This window comes from Parasteatoda tepidariorum, chromosome 8, assembly GCF_982258835.1.
Source record: "Parasteatoda tepidariorum strain Cologne lab strain chromosome 8, Ptep-v5.0, whole genome shotgun sequence".
NCBI lineage: Eukaryota > Metazoa > Arthropoda > Arachnida > Araneae > Theridiidae > Parasteatoda > Parasteatoda tepidariorum.
Window position 1 is genome coordinate 94,077,077 of NC_141762.1, and position 17,997 is coordinate 94,095,073.

The 17,997-nt window shown below is 31.6% G+C and overlaps 1 protein-coding gene across 1 annotated transcript in view; it reads left to right on the forward strand.

Moving 5' to 3' along the window:
• The window catches only part of LOC107444970 (uncharacterized), a 112,574-nt gene that overhangs the window by 21,594 nt on the left and 72,983 nt on the right, over window positions 1-17,997 (forward strand). Inside the window, exon 3 of the mRNA XM_016059263.4 lies at window positions 253-322. Coding sequence (XP_015914749.1) covers window positions 253-322 — 70 coding nt within the window. The remainder of the gene's footprint in view (window positions 1-252; window positions 323-17,997) is intronic.

Sequence of the window (17,997 nt, forward strand, 5' to 3'; positions counted from 1 at the left end):
ATAAGTTCTTCTATGTGATAGTTCAATCTAGAAAATTTTAAATACTGCATAGTTTGAAAGGAAAGAAAAGTACGGAAATTGTAACAAACTGGCAGTTTATTTTAGGACAATAAATATTTTCTTTCAAGTAGTTTTTTTTTTCTGAGAAAGAAAGGAATAGTTTTAAAAGTATTCATTGTCTCTGTTGTAAAATTTCTTTTCAACACTGTCCATATAATAATTTGTCTACATGGTGAATATTTTCTATTACAGAGTCGTTTGAAAGCTGACCATATGTGTCCATGTTCTTCGACGGACAACGCATCACAGTCTATACCCAAAGGTAAGTTTTACTTTAGCTATGTCAGCTTGATTTTTTTCCACTAATATTGATAACAAGAATAAAAATAGCATCAATTATAAGTTGCTTTTCGTCAAATAAGATACTCTGGGCCTTGTGCCAAAGAGTCCGCTATTGCTTGGCCCTCCAGTACTGTTGCTGTCATGGAGACGACACATCCTTGATTGCGTATGGGCTTTATGATCCTGGGTCGGTTTTGCAGATTCTTATTCAAGATTGATAAGGAAAAATAAAAAGCTATATATACAAAGAAAACCATTGAATGTAATTAGATGTGGATTAACGTTTAACATCATGACGCTGCTGCTGATTAACTAATTAAATTCTTAGTCAAATTTTTACTCATTGATTGAACTATTTCTTTTCACTTCTCTTGGTATAGTTCTGTCAAATTATCATGAATGGTTACAAAAGTTAGCGTAGTTTCAAATATTTAATATACTATCGAGGTATCTACTCTACTCCTCTTTTGGTCTTCGATTTCATTCAGGTCAACGGGTTCGTAGATCTGGTCTGACTTCATCAGACCAGATGAGGATAAGCAACAACAACAATCTGGGTTCTAAGTTTTCCAATTCTTTCAACCACCACCTGTGCCACTACCTTAAAAAAATCCCTAAGTGTTTGGGATTCCCCCCCCCTCGTGTTACAAAAAATTTGCAAATTCCTTTTCTTTTTTTTTACCCAATTAAGTTATCAATAGCATGAAACTAATACGAAACTTTTAGCTGTAATACTTCCTGGGATACGGCTCCTTCAAGTTGAAAATTTCTTTGGGGAAAATTTGATTCGACTATCAGCGAAACAATTTTATTGTGTGAGTACATGATTAAAATGGGTGATAATTCAATTTTAAAATTATGGGCTGCATGCTGTATTTTTATTTTTGTTTTGAAGCTATAGTAATAATGAAGGAGCTAAAAAGAAAAGCATTTTGATGGTATTGATTAAAAAGTTTCTGCATAAGTAAGGCTTTTATAGAAAGGTTTTTGCAACGTTTTATAGAGGAAAAAAAAAATAAATAGATTCGGTAAAAATTTTACGGGATAAACTCTTTTAACACTCATTTATCAAAGCTGTTTTGTTAACTTTATATATTCCAGTAAAAATCAATTGTTTCGTGCTTACATCATGCAAATTAATATGTAAAAAGCATTTTATTAAGTGTCAAAAATATTTAGCAGACGTATTATCACCAAATATAGTTTAAACACAACTTTTTGTAAAAATTTGCAATTTTTATCGCTTCAAGTACTTCATGGAAAAACATTTAAAAATTTATATTGCTGATTTTTAATGCATAAGCATTTATAATCTACAAATTTGTGCTGTTTTGGGTTTAAATAATTTCTATTCCATTCTTTGTCATGCGTTCAAAGAAGAGGAATATTATTTTATAAGCAAATCAGTTTAACACTAAACATACCATAGCCGGTCAAATGACCGTTTAAGAATTTTTGCATCGAAAATGAGCTTATCATCTTATCGTTTTTGCACATTTGACTTCATGACTTTTTCTAACAATTATATGCAGTTAATATTCTATTATTATTCGTGTTTTTTTTTTTGTTTGTTTTTCTGTATTTTGTTTGCTTCGAGTAATACTTGTCGTATACCTATTTCTACCACAACCGGTCATTTGACCGGGAGAACAATTTATTGCTTTATAAGGTTATCGGACCGGAAATGACGATGTAATGCGTGTTCAACGTATTGCATTCGATTAGTAGCACATTTCTGAAAAGAATAACTGTAAATTCAAGAAAGTACCAAAAATTTTGGATTGGCATTTTTGTGTATGAAAAAGTTACAATTACAATTCTTGTATATTCTTATAATTATAAGAATAATTATAAGAATAATTTTATAATTATAAGAATAATTATAAGAATAATCTTATAATTATAAGAATAATTATAAGAATAATCTTATAATTATAAGAATAATTATAAGAATAATCTTATAATTATAAGAATAATTATAAGAATAATCTTATAATTATAAGAATAATTAAAAGAATAATCTTATAATTATAAGAATAATTATAATTATAAGAATAATTATAAGAATAATCTTATAATTATAAGAATAATTATAAGAATAAGAATAATTATAAGAATAAGAACAATTATAAGAATAAGAATAATTATAAGAATAATTATAAGAATAAGAATAATTATAATTATAAGAATAATTATAAGAATAAGAATAATTATATTTATAAGAATAATTATAAGAATAATCTTATAATTATAAGAATAATTATAAGAATTCTTATAATTATACTTATAATTATAAGAATAATTATAAGAATTATAAAAATAATAATAATTAAAAGAAATATGTTTGCCGAAAATGTACTGTATGGAAACACCCTGTATATGTAAAAAAATTCTTATTCTTTGTGTTTGTAATACATAAAAATTGGCAATATACAATTTTGTGTAATTATAATAAAGTTGCTTTCAGTTTATTTCCTTCCTAACATCCATATTTTATACATTCAATCAAGAAACATGAAGTCTGGTTAGAAATAGGTATATATTAAGTGTCGGTATGCTTAGTGTTAATAAAATTCAGCAATTACTGATATGTGGTGAAAATAAAAATAAAACTATCACTTTACATTGTTTTTTGATAAACAATTACTGAAAGGAATTTGTACTGAAAATATTTGTGTAGAACTACTCATTTCCCTTGATTCATGTTTCCTCACTTGGTTTCCGGTTTTGAGATAAGAACAAAATTACAGGTTTGTCACCTTTTTTTATTTCTATTCTTCGCTCAAATTATAATTATTACGAATTTTTACTTTATGCGTGTTAAACGACGTTTCGTTGTTAATAAGCAACTTATTCCCAATAAAGTAAATCGCGACCATTGTGTGAATGTTATGCCTTACACTTAATATTTTGACAGTTCATTAACACGCGCGAGTTATACGTTATAATCATTTATTTCATATGAGCTTATGTGATGAGATCACAATGCCGTTCATTTTAGGATTTAAATTGATGTGGCCGCGAATATTCGAATTGAAAGCGTAACGGGCTTTGTAACTTTGTAATTTCTGTTTTTTTTTTTTTTTTTTTTTTTTTTTTTTTTAAAGAAGCGAATGCATAATTTGTGAACCACAGGCATAACAAGGATATTAAAAAATACATACTCAAACAAACAAAAAAGGAGGAAGAAACATATCCAGAAAAAGAGTTTGAGTTAGAATCTAATGTGATAAAAAAATTTATTTAAATGAAATTAGACTTTTTTTTTTAAAAATTAATAAACTTTTAAAAATTAATTTAAAATGTACGAAATGAAACTTTTATTATTTTCCTTTTTTAATCGCTTAATTCCTACTAGTATTATCATAAGTAAATATATAATAGACTCACAGGCTGTTAATTTTGTGATAAATTAAAAACAAAAACGAAAATCAAATGTTTCATTGAAATACAAATTAAAAACGATTAATAAATAGATGTATAGTTAAGTATAGTTTGCATGCAGTTACATTACTATTAGATGAGAGATATAATAGAAGATGATTTTTCTATTAATTAATGTGCTCAAATTTTAACTGAAGCTCTGTGTTGAATGATAATAGGAGCATCAAACATTACCCATAACCGCTACAAACAAAATTTAAATTACTAAACAGAATCGTCCTGTCAATTAAAATTTTGATAATTTTCCTAGCAGCTGAAAGAGGCCTTTCGTTCAAACTCAACTGTCAATGGGGCGGAGAGAAGGAACGAAAATTCTAAATATGCTTTTTTCACCGCTTTATTTAATTTTCCTCAATAAAAGTTTCATAAAAAATTCAAGAGGAACACAAGGCCGATAACCAATTAGAATTTCTGATACAAAGCATGCAATTGTTACTACAGTAAACCTTATAGATTACCAAAGAATTCAAAGTTTCCGCTTTTGTTCAGTTAAGCCTAATTTATATTTATCCTATTACTATCTTTATGCTGAGTGTTTTAAAATTAACTAGAGGACTGCGCCCCCTGCTCGCTGACGCTCACCAACCCCCGAAAATTGCTATGCAATCTTATATGGTTTGCTTGACAAACCAAGCTCGCTTCGCTCGCTACTAACTTAGGTACATTGCAAATGCACAAAATTCTAAGAATTCAAAACAATCATTCAAATCCATATAACAACTTTTTTTTTAAAAAAAATTACATCTTTTTAGTAAATACTAAGTCATTAAAATCAATTTGAATTCAAATAAAGACTCATTGACTGAGACTCAGTTTTCAATGAATAACTAATAACAATGATAAAACAAATAAATTCGTGATATAATCAAAGATCGTCAAATAAATTCGTAATATTTAAATTCGTGAAAAAAAGCGCTTTCGACAAATTACTAAAATAGAGATCTATCGACAAAGACTACTGCTAGCCTAATAGTATGAGATTGCCGCAGCTGAATTGTTATTTCAGTTTCCGTTTTTAAAAGTGCTATATGTTGAGCCACCTCAGCTAGATTTGACATGTGACATTTTTAGCGGCAATCATTGGTCAATTTTCTAGCGTTGCCATTCGGGAGTTGTAATGAGGCTTTTTTTTGTCACCGTGTAAGAGAAATATATATATAGATATATATATATCTATATATAGCGGTTTAGGTTAGATCAACTTATTTAAAATTTTATTTTATTTTCTTACTTTAACCACTCTTCGCGACACATATACCGTAAATCTAGAAAAAAAAATTAAAAAAATTATCAAGGGTGATGATGACATGAAAATACCCCTCTCTCGTAGAAAAATGAGAGTCTTTCTTAGAGCGACTTTTTTCTAAAAGAAATAGCCAACAATATAAGAGCTAACTTTATCATTCAATGTCTATCCAGTTTTTGTTTTTTTTTCCTTTTTCAGTATACATTTAAAATAAATAAGACAGAACACCAGAAAAAAAAGGGTGTAATAAGAAAAACATAAATATATATGGACTCAAAAGCGGCACGCTTTTTGTGGCTCTCTCCTTCTCCACCCTCCCCCATTTCTTTATAAGAAATGACTATTGAGGGCCTCTTGAGGCGTTGACATAAAGTTATAACGATTATCGCCCCGTGCGCCCCTTTAGGAAACGATAACGAGCAAAAGAGAAGAAAGAGAACGGGATTTAAAAATAAAAAATAAGAAGGAAGAGGTCGAAAAGATAAGTTCCCCTCCGGACGGTTGGTGATAAAGGACAAACTGGATGGAATTTTTTGGTGCGTTATGTTACCTCAAAGCGATATCACCGACGCAACACTCTCCCCCTCTCGTTTGACTTGAATTTTTTTCCTAATAGTAATTTGCTCCAATTATTATAATCAATGTTTTTGAGAATTCAATGAGTAAGGGACAATGAGTTTTTTTTTCTTTTGTCATCTTAATAAACGCATTTTGTTTTTGTTACACATTTTTCTACTTTTAAAATTGTTGTTATTATTATTTTATTTATTTGTTTTCTTTTTAATGATGTCACTTGTTTAAACTTGCACTGCAACTGCAGCGAATTCACACAACTTACTGCCGTGAAATTGCACACACTCACAAAACTAAGCATTTTACTTAAGATTTGTGCTTGCGTTGTTTTTTTTTTTTTTTTTCAATTGCACCTCAGCAATCGAAATATCCAAGTAAGGTGACGTAATTATCTTGGAAGGGGTTATGGACACTGTTGAAAATGATGATATCCAAGGTGTTAAAGTTAATTTTGGTTAATTTCTAATCATTTAAACTTTGGCTTTAACCCCTTGGGGACGGGTGATTCAGAAAAACATTCGTACAAAATCAGAATCAGGAGGTAATTAAATAAAAAACGGTAACTTAAATGTAGTCGCTGCTAATTTGACAGACTTACTTTTGCTTTTACTTTAATTATTGTTAGTTTACTCATATGTATAAGCAATGTTAATTCTAAGTATAACTAAATAGTTTTATTTTGAACAAAGTAATGGTGAATTAAATAAATCAAACAATTATAACTCCGCCTAAAAATAAACTGCTAAAGAATTACTTTGATTACCAGTCTTATCTTTTTACCCTGGTTGATATGGTTTTATGCTGGCACGTATTTGTGACAGGGTTAAGAGTCATAACGCACCGAAATCGAATTTTGATGCTCAATAGTAAATGCTTCGATCCACAAGGAGAAAAAAAGGAAGAAAGCATTCAGATTGTGACATTAACTGTCATCGAAATATCACTCTATGCATTACAACATATAAGTTTCATCTTTTGTGCTCGGTCTATTCCCCCCCCCTTTAAATTGTAGCGGTATGATCAACTGATGATTCGTTGCAACATTCTTTCAGTTGAATCTTCTGCGCTGTTCTTGCACTTAATATATTGTTCAAGTTGCAGCATCAAAAATTAACTTTTGTCGATATTTTATTCTTTCATCACGTTACATGTCTTATCTTTTATGCACTTCTATTACATAGGGTTTTATACAGTTCCTTGAAATTTCTTTTAAATTTTCTGTTAATTTATTTTATTTAGTTTCTTATTATTATTACTTTTTTTTTAAATTAGAGAAGGAGAAAACGAATGATGCAATCTTCACTAAGCATGCGCGTTAATCAAAATAAAAAGCTCTGGAAAAAAAGCGCCTCAATAATTACTAATTAAATTTAATGTTTGATTCGATTCGGATCGTTGAGCCCGAATTTCATGTAATTAAATATAAATTTGATATTAATAAGATATTTTTAAAAAAAAAAATCAATTAACCTCTTGCTTACGGCTGGTGTAACAGGTGTACCAGAATGGTGGGCCTCAGCATACTAAACGGCGCAAGTTGAGGGTTAAGACGCAATTTATTTTGAAGCTGATTGAAAGGAACTCTCAATACTTTATACATTTTTAATTGTAAATACAATTATATAACGTTGTTGTCATTGGCCATTAAGACACTGGGGGAGGCATTGTTTTTGCTTTCCAGTGGCGCCATCTATGGCCTAAAATTCGACTTCAGCCGCACCCGTTTATAGGGTGGACCCATTCATACAACTATTCATTCCAGAACCAGAACCTGAACCAGAGAACGATTAAACTCCAATTCAGTACTCCCAGAGGTATAATTTGTTATGGGAACATGGAGGGACTCTGTGACCCAACATATTTAATGTGCACCAGTTGCCATATACTACACGGGGAGTCTTCAACCCGCTGGATTCGAGCTCCCGTTCTCACAAGCATGAGTCCAGCTCCCTACCAACCCAATCGATACAATTATATAATAATATGTAAAAGTATTGATAATCAATGTTGTATAGATTAACAGTAGTCTCTAAAGGGGTAAATCTTTTTATAAATTAAAATAAATAAATAATTTAATAAAATAAAAAATTTAAAATCACTTATATATAAATAATATCTGTGTGTTATTATTATATCACAAAACTTTAAGTGAAATTATTAAATTAAGAGCAGTTTTAGAACTGCTTAATCATTTTGTTAAATAGTATGAAGGAAATTAATTTTCCATTAAATTTAAATTCATTCTATCGATATTTTATCGAAATGCATTCTATCGAAACAAAAGATGATCTTCCTCTTGTATTGAGATGAAAATAAAAATGGTGGTAAAAATAGTTCCTAAGGTGTGGTTGATGATTGTAATCAACATGGAAGAAAAAAAACCTTTTCTATAAAATTCTATTGCGCGCTTGAAACATTAGGGACGCCATTTTTCCAACCGATGAATAATTTAGATTCCAGAAACTAGTTTAAATCGATATCTTTTTCTTTTAAAGTTTATTTATTTTCGTTGGCTATTGATCAAATGTTAAGATATCACAATGTGCTATTCTTTTCATAAGAAAATGAGGCGGTAAGTGTAGATAATGTATTTTAGATGGAGCATTGTTGCAGATGGTAACTTAAGAGATTTCAAAAAATTTAATATTGAGTTCTACAAAAGAGAGATTTCTGAGGGGGACGCGTTCTGGATATTATTAAAGGAAAAGATAATAGTTTATATGCAACTTTTTTTTCTTCCGATATCTTCGAACAACTCGAATGAAACTTCCTTTTTTTTTATATATATAACCTTCGTTGAACAGCCGACCCAATTTCTGGGTTTACGACTACTAATAATCAACTACGTACGCTTGTTATTTTGAGCTCAATCCAGAAGACAAGGAGACTCCTGGATCAAGTATTGTGAGATATGTGCCTTCGTAAAGAACTTTTTGAAGGAACTAACCAATGGGCTATTGGCGACTGTCTGGGAAACATTCTCAAGGATGATCCGGAGACATGCCATCGCATTTTTGATATTTTGCAGAGGGGATGGTTCCGCTTTGGTAGCCCAACGACCTGCACACGAAGTCGAGCACGTTACGGTAGAACAATTTAACGAGAACCGATACCGCGTATCCTCGGTTCCTGCGCAGAATGATCAAAGTGGTGACCCAACTGCTTACTGACCGGTGATGCTTTACTTCGGAGTTCTACTGGGAACCGTGTCCTTACGATCAGTCGGATTTTAAGTGATAGTAAAGGATACCTCCAGTGGTTCGTTGCTTGCATTCCGCCCCAGGCATTGTGAGGTGAAAGTCATTAATTTCGATGGTTTCTATAACATTTTAAATTTTAGCCCACAAATATCGAAACACCACGTATTTACGATCATAGATTACACCAATTATTGCTTAATAATGAAATATGCAAGCAAATAAATGAAAATAATTAAAATAATAACCTCGAGTGATGAACAGAAACTATATTAATCACAATTCTTATACTTAGAAAAATAAATAAGTAAATCAAAGGAGCTTCGAGAATATGGAGAGAGTCGGTAATTTAGCCATGGGATTCTCAGGCCCATATTGGGAGCTCTTATCAGGACCATGTGCTGGTACCCAAGGCTGGTACCATAGGAATAGATATAGGAACAATCCCCCAATCCCTTGTGTGGTTTTAATATAAACAACAGAAATCATTTCTTATGCAGTGATGAAAAGGTAGATAAATTATCTTCGTAGAGCGTCAGTGCTACTTCAAAATAAGAAAAAGGTACATAATTCTCATCTGTCTTCATTATGGAATGGTGGTGTGCTTACTTTTAAGCGTGAAACCTTCACTTTTTTAACATATTTCATTTCATTAAGCTTTCCACTTCCTTTTCTGCTAAATGAAGATGAAACTTTCGATGAGTAGTGGATTTTTGGCCTTCCTCTCATCAGAATTTCTCATATCGAAGGAAAAAGAATTCAACGAAATATGATTTGTTTGAGCAAAACTTGGGATAAATCACTAAACATCTCGTATATAAATATCTTCTGTTTCATTTTAGTCATTGATATACGTTCTATTGAATTTAGTTCCAGATTTTTAAGGTTAAAAGTGTTTTGTTACTTTTAAATTTTTTTTCGAAGTTTACACTTGTTTTTAAGAAATTTAAAAATACTTTATTTTTAAGAACCTTACAGTTTTTAATCCGACACCAGAGTTTCGTCACAATTTTTTAATCAGTCACAGAGTTTCTGTTTAACAATGAACACTCTGACTTGATGAAAAGTGATCTATATTTGGATTGACGAAAAATTTCTTATGACTATAATATAACGATAAATTCAGCTTTTAAACAGTCAGTAAAAGTGAAAGCTTATTTTGAAATATAACAAAGATCTACTGTTAAAATTTCGTCCCTCCAGTTAGTTGTCAATCCCTTTTTACTGTAAAATTTCACACCGAAGTTTTTGATTTAATTACAGTGATTCAGTAAATATTACCTCTATATCAGATTTTTTGTTCCATAAAATTTTACGGTAAAAATGTACTGACACTTAGGATACTGACACATACGTTACTTTTTACCGTAATTTTATCCAAATTTTTTTACAGAGCGAAAATGCGTGGTACTTTTCTTATCTTCCGTAAAAATATTTAAGAATTCTAGCTATTCGGTCAAAAGTAGTCAAAATTTCGATAATGATAATGACATACAGAAAATATATCTATGATAAATTTTCTGTAAGAGCCATGGTGGCTTAGTGAATAGAGCACTCGCCTCCCAATTAGCCAAACCGGGTTCGAATCCCAGCAATGGTTGGTAGATACGAATTCCAAATCCGGCTCGCACCGACCACAGCGCTGACTTAAAATATTCTCTGTGGTAGACGGATCATGGGTTAAAGTCCCTATGCCATCAAGCTAACCGTAGGATGTTTTTGTGGTTTTCCTCTCCATGTAACGCAAATCTGTATTGTTCTTTAACATCAATCGCTACGCAGTCAGTATTGTTCTTTAACATCAATCGCTACGCAGTCAGTATTGTTCTTTAACATCAATCACTATTAAGAAAACCGGGAAACATGAAATTGCTCCGATCCGTCATTAACAGTCATATATACTCGAAACAACTGTATCGTATTTTTGTTTTTTTTTTCTATAATTTTCGTGTAAATTAATCAATAATGAACACATATAAAATGTATTTTGTATTTCAGAGGAATAAAGAAAAAATAACAGATTAGTGAACCATTTTTTCCCTTCCTTTTTTTGCACCAATTGCATCCAGAAGGGATGCTCACGATAATTTATCACTGATGCAATTAGATCAGAATGAATCTCTAGAGGGCCGTTATAAGAAGGGGAAGAGGAGAAACAAACTTTTTCTTTCTTCTTCATCCTTATCTCTATTAAAGAGATATAAACAAATGTGAGGATTACATACGAAGAAAAAAGTTTTATTTTATTGCTGAAGAAAATATTAAATAAGCAATGAAGTATACAAAAGTCTAAAAATAAATAAACAAACAAAATATATTAAAATAAAATTTAAATAAGGTTTCCGGAGAGATCGAACCCACGACCTATCGAACATGGGCCATTTGCCCTACCAACCAGACTATCCCGGCACCATAATTCGAAATTGTTAAAATATGTTAAAGACCTCGACGGTAAAAGTCAGTTCATAATCTCGATAATTTAAGTTCAAAAACGTGTACTGCATGGTATCGCCCATATAAAAAAAATGTTTTTTTTCTTCTTTTTTTTGTGCACATGATCTCAAGAATTTCATTAGTTCCGTAATGAAATCTTACAAAATTTTTGCCTCTTTTTTTTCATTTAAGAGAAAGAGAAAAAAAAAGCGTAATATTTTCCCCTCAACAATTTGCTCTTTGGCAGTACGTTCGGCTTCTTTTGTCCATGGAAGTTACGGTTGAAGTTAATGTCATACCTAAGAGCACGAGTAGCCATTGAGGCCCATAACTCCCACACATGAATACGGTACGGAACCTCACTAAGTATATACAAAAGTAGAATAAGTTCCGAATCACGTCCCATTCCACCCACGAAAATGGAACTTTACAAATGGGCGCTGAGAAAAAAAAAATGGCGCTAATCTCGAAACCATCTTTTATATCATCGTTTGTGATGGACACTCCAAATATCATTGTGAAAACGTCAATTGAAGTCTATTTGTAACCGTGGCCTCTGAAAGCGGAAAGGTTGTCTTGGAAAAAAAGGCGGTTCAAGCAAACGTTCTATTACTAGCAAACGAGATTCAGAGGCGAGTAATTTGTTCTTAATGCTTATTTTGTATAGCGATGTTCGGTGGCCATTTTGTCTAGATATCAATTTTACAAACTTGATAGTTATCGGTGGGAAGGTTTCTCGGAAAGTTGGGCTGCTTGAAGATATAAATTGATTTGAGGTAGATTTCTTTTTCATTGCTTTTAATGTGGAAGCGGTTATCGTTTTTATAGTTCACTATGGAAGTTAATGGAGGACTAAGGAGCACATAGTTTGAAAATGCTTCTAAGTTTCTGCTTATGGTTATTTGCAGTATATAATTCTGCCATTACCTATTTGAACTTGCGCAAAGTGTCATGGGTTCGCATTTGAGAAAGAGATTACAGTTGATGGGGCATATTGCACAAAATTATCCGCCATAAAACAACTATAAAGTAAAATATTAAAAAAAAAAAAAAAAAAAAAAAAAAAAAAAAAAAAAACAGTTCATCATTGAAATTTCCTTAATTTTCGAAATCAATTTTTTTTAAAAATTGTGATCGACGAAGGGCAATCACAGGTTACCCATTGGCAAAGTGGTTGTTGTCGAATTTCTTTTCTTCTTTTTTTACCCCCTATGTGATATTCGCCTGAATTAGTATTGAAAACGATCCGGTTTGAACTGTAGGTTAGAATTTCTAATTCTTAATTAAAACAATAAAAACAAAAATATTATTCAAATGATGAAATTCTCTTCTATTCCCAACTCCAGAAGTATTTATGGGATCTCTCTGGTCCCATATCTCAAAAATAAACACAATGCATAACAAAATTAAAAGTGAGAAACAGAATTCTAAAAAAATTAATAGACAGCAGTCCCACAACAGCTCATGCAATGACGACGACGCAACGCACTGTTTACTATTACTATTGAACACAGTTGAAAAGGGTGATGACGTCCAAATAAGGTGCGCACGCCATCAAACCCAAAACAACACCTATTTTGCCAATGGGTAAAATAATTCTATGCCAGACATTTTGAAACACTTTATAGAATGTTAAAGAGCTATTTTATTTATCACTTACGCCAGGGGGGGGGGGATTATAGTTTGAGAGCCTTGAACGCCAAGCAAATCCTTAATTTCAAACTAAATTTACTACCTTGTAAAAATAGGTAGGTACTTTATTTACGATGTACTAGGGCTGCACCAAGGGCAATTGGCGATGGTCTGGGAAACATCCCTGCGGATGATCCGAAGACATGCCATCGCAATTTTTATCCTCCGCAGAGGGGATTTCTCCCCTGTTTTGGTAGTCCGACGACCATCGCGCGAAGTCGAGCACTTTGCGGTAGAACAGTTTAACGATGACCGATACCACGCACCTTCGGCAGGCTGATCAAAGTGGTCACCCACCCGCTTACTGACCGCAGCCAGTGAAGCTTGACTTCGGTGTTCTACTGAGACGATCTGATCCCTATTTGGGTTTTTTAAAGATCAGTCCACTACGGGACATAAGAAAATTTGGAAAATAATGCCAACAATAATGAAATTAAAACTCTTCATAGAATATAAAAGAAATTTATTCTGAATAAAATGAAGAGAGAGAGAGAGAGAGAGAGCTGGTCCACTGCAGGACTCCTAGTAAAATAGAATTGTTTAGACTTAAAAACGGTTAAATAACTTACGCATTCTAAATAATTATAAAAAATTTTGTTGTAAACTTTTCATTCAAAGAAAAATTATTAAAAAATTCTTTCTCAATTTGTGCATATTTTGTGAGTTAAAACGATGAAGTTCCAAAATAACCCATAATGATACATTAATAAATTTGATCACAAAAGATGTTCCTTTTCACAAAGTTGTTCTTTTTCTTGAGACATAGCGCCATTTTCCTCTTGAACATCAAGGTTGATATAGTTCAAGATAAACAAAACTCTAACAGTTATTACATTAAATGTATAGCATTCAAAATTATATATATAGCACTAAAAATTGAAATTTATATAATACTTTTTTTAAAATTCTTACCTCAAGGGGGCTGTTCGAATATTACGCAAACTCTTTTTCGAATTCCATCTTTATCAACATAATTAAGCAAATCCCCTCCCGTGTTTAACTTAAGAAAGAAATAACACTTATAAAATTTTAAAAGGGAATATTTTTTAGGGTTTTATGTGCTTTAATTTTGTGTTCAAAACTGTTGAAAACTATTTTGTGTTCAAAACTAAAACACTATGAAGAAATATTTCCTTACTTCTAGTTCTCCTTTTATTCCTAATTTGAAAATTTTCCGCTTGTAATATTTTTTTTTCATTTATGTTATATACTTTTTAAAAAATTTCGAAAATTGGAGATTTATAATGCCTTACGTAAGCATTTCTCATATCCCTCCCCCATTAAGTGTTTACTTATTATTTGAACGGCACCTTATCCGTTTGAGTTTTAAGCGTTTCTAACACAAATCTTTAATATTAAAACTTTAATAACGTGAATAACTTTTGAGATTTTTAACAATCTTAGAAATCGGTCGAGCGTTGAACTATGATATATCGTGAAGGAGCAGCGATGGCTTAGGGATAAGAGCGCTCGTCTTCCGATAAGGTGAACCGGGTTCGAATCCCGGCGATGGCTGGTCGATACGAATACCGCATCCGGCTTGCAAGGACCACAGTGCTGACGTAAAATATCCTCAGTGGTAGATGGATCACGGGTTAGAGTCCCCTTGCCGTCAGGCTAATCGCTGGAGGTTCTCGTGGTCTTCCTCTCCATTTAACGCAAATGCGAGTTAGTTCCATCAAAAAGTTCTCCACGAAGGCAAATTTCTCCCTATGCTTGATCAAGGAGTTCCCTTGTCTTCGGGACTGAGTTCAAAATTACAAGGCTACGTAGTTAAACATTAGTAGTCGTAAACCCAAAAATTAGGACGGCTGTTCAACGACGGTTATGAAATAAAATATCTTGAGCCATAATGTCGTGCAAAGTGGATGTTATTTTAATACAGTTTTAAATGGTACCATGTTTTCGTTTAGATCAAATCTTACAGTTCTAGAAAGAATGATTTGCACCATATTATGGATCAATCTAGCACCGCATTAAGGTTGTTAAGGCTATTTGAATAACATTATGGTTCCATTAGGGAACGGGTTTTAATGTATGTTTATCATCAGTAATTGTTCGAATTTCAAATATTTGTTTAAATTGCTTTTGAGGATAAAAAATATCTTTTAAAGTAGGTTTTATCTGATAAAAAAAAGCAGAGTTACAACAGACATCAGGGGGAGGGGAGGGATGAAGAGATGTTATTCAAAGGTGCACTTCATTTATATCGTAAAAATGACCTCCTAAAGCTGAAAAAGAGGGAAAGAAGAAAAAAAAAAGTTCGAATCAGCTTTAGCAAGCTTTTAAATGTGCAATATTGTTCTTTTAGAAAAAAAAATCTATATAGCTCCGTAGGAGGCGGAATGCCGTGCACTTCCAGATAAAAACAAGTCAGTTTTTTTTTATAGCGAAAATCAATTTTTTTCTCTCCTGTTGGCGCAATTTTAACGACGCACGCGCGCAGGTGTTTCGTTTAGATGGACAAAAGCGAACAAATTTGATGATCGTCCTTTCACTTTTACCGTTACAGATGAGAGGAAAAGATACAACGTCATCCGTTTGGCGAGTACGATCATGTTAGTACGATGAAAATTTTGACTGCCAGGCTTGCCATTAGAAAATTTATTAAAACATTGCGAAGAATTATTACTCTTCAGTTTAATTTTTGAATGAAGAAATTCATAAAAATTGTTCAGAATCAATCATTATCCCCGTTTTGTTATAGTAATATTCATTAATATCTAGTCATTATTATCGATATTTTTATAATTATGTCCATCAACACCTAATTATAAACATCTTTTTTGAAATAATATCTATTAATATCCAGTAATCAATATTCATATTGTTATAATAATTTTCAATTATTATAACAATACCTTATATTATAACAATACCTTACATTATAATAATTTATAATTATTGTTATAATTATTGATATAATAATTTACAATTATTATAACAATACTTTATAGCAATAATATCCTCATTATCAAAGTCCATTAATATAAAATTATTAACATCCATATTGTTGTAATATCATCTCTTTATTAACATCCATACTGTTGTGATAATATATTTTCATTTTCATTAATCAATATCCATAATTTTATAATGAAATCTAATTATTATTATCCATACTGTTATAATAAAATCTCATAATATCCAAATATTATCATCCATATTATCAATGACCATTTATATCCAATTATTCATATCCATTTGTATTCATATTATTATCAATGACCATTTATATCCAATTATTTATATTCATATTATTATATAATATTAATATATTTATATCATTATTGATCGATCTACCACTGCGAGATACTTTTCATGGGTAGAAGGATTGTGGGTTAGAGTTCCCGTAACCGTCAGGCTAACCATGGGAATTTTTCGTGGTTTTTCTCTCCTTGTAACGCAAATGAGGGTTAGTTCCGTCAAAAAGTCCTCCACGAAGGCAGATTTCACCCTATACTCGATCCGGGAGTTAGTTCCCTTGTCTTCTGGATTGCGTTCAAAATTATAAGGCTATGGAGTTAAACATTGGAAGTCTTAAACCCGAAATTGGAGTGGTTGTTCAACAACGGTTATAAAATAAAATAGTTTCGTTTTAATTGTGGTTAGAAATACAAGTTTTATTTTAATGGAATATACATTCTTGAAAAAGCTGATTCAACGTTAAATCTATGCCCTGAACCATATTATTTTTCGAATTTGCAGCAAACTTAATACGGTGTGAAATTGAAGCATCTTTCTCTTCCAAGTCAAGCAATCATATTATTATGTAACCAAGTTCAGGAAGAGATAATTTGCACGATAATATAGTTCAAGGCGCTCCAAAATTTCCAGTAGGAAAAAATAAGATTTTTTTAAACAGCTTTCATAATTTATTTAATAACGGAAATAAAAAAAAATCGTGTTTTTTCTACAAAGATTAACTGGAATGTTGTGATTTTCTAAAATATGAGTATTCTAAAACAGGTCGAAGCAGTTTAATAAACTTTTTTTTTTTTAAATCTTTTTCCGTAGAATGAATGGGTGCAAAACTACACTGTTAGTTCTGGCGAGAGCAAAACTACACTAGTAAGAAATTAAGAGAATTTGCAGATTTGGTCGATTATCTCCAGAACTAATGGACCGATTTTAATGAAATTTGATATGTACATACATTGATACAATACAAAACAAATAACCATTCAGCAATTGTAATACACACGCATGATTGTGCATAACACTCGTTGGAGTCGGAAGGTATGAAATTGCCACAAGAAATGATATAAACTGCTTTATTTCAAGTATGAAATCACACTGCAAGGCCTGTATATCTGTAAGAGGGGACCATACCCCCTATTAACCCATTTTTTTTGTTCTGTTTATTCTGCAACCGCTGTTTCACACCTTCCGACTCCATCAAGTGTTACGCACGATCATGCGTGCGTATTACAATTGCTGAATGGTTATTTGTATTGCATTGTATCAATGCATGTACATATCAAATTTTATTAAAGGTCCACTTTATTTCTTACACTAATGTTTAATAGATTTGGAGCTAATGCAAAATCTACTGCTCTGGATTCGGTTGGAGCTACTGAGACAGCTATGACTACAATTATTCAAGAACGTAGCGTCAGAATTGGAAAAAAAATTCTTATCAACGCTGTTTTTAATAGGAAAAATTGTTTCATCAACAGGGTCAAAAAGTTCTATTCTAAACTCTCAGAAAAGTCGATTCAACGTTGAATCATAATAGGATGCATATTTGCAGATACCCAATTCCCTTTTTTATTGAGAGAAATAAAATTGATAAAGGCAAATTCATGAACACAATTTACAATAAGAAGGGCAAAACATAATTTATGCCTTTCTTATTAAGGGAAATCGGAGATGCATTTAATACTTTGCCGGTTTCTCATTTGGCATTCTGTAGTATGCCTAGGAAATGTATGAAATATAAATCGTTTCATACATTACCGGCTAGTTTTAGGTATTATATATACAATGCCTAGGCATTCTAAAGAATGCCTAGGAAATGTGTGAAATATAAATCGTTTCATACATTGCCGGCTAGTTTTAGGTATTATA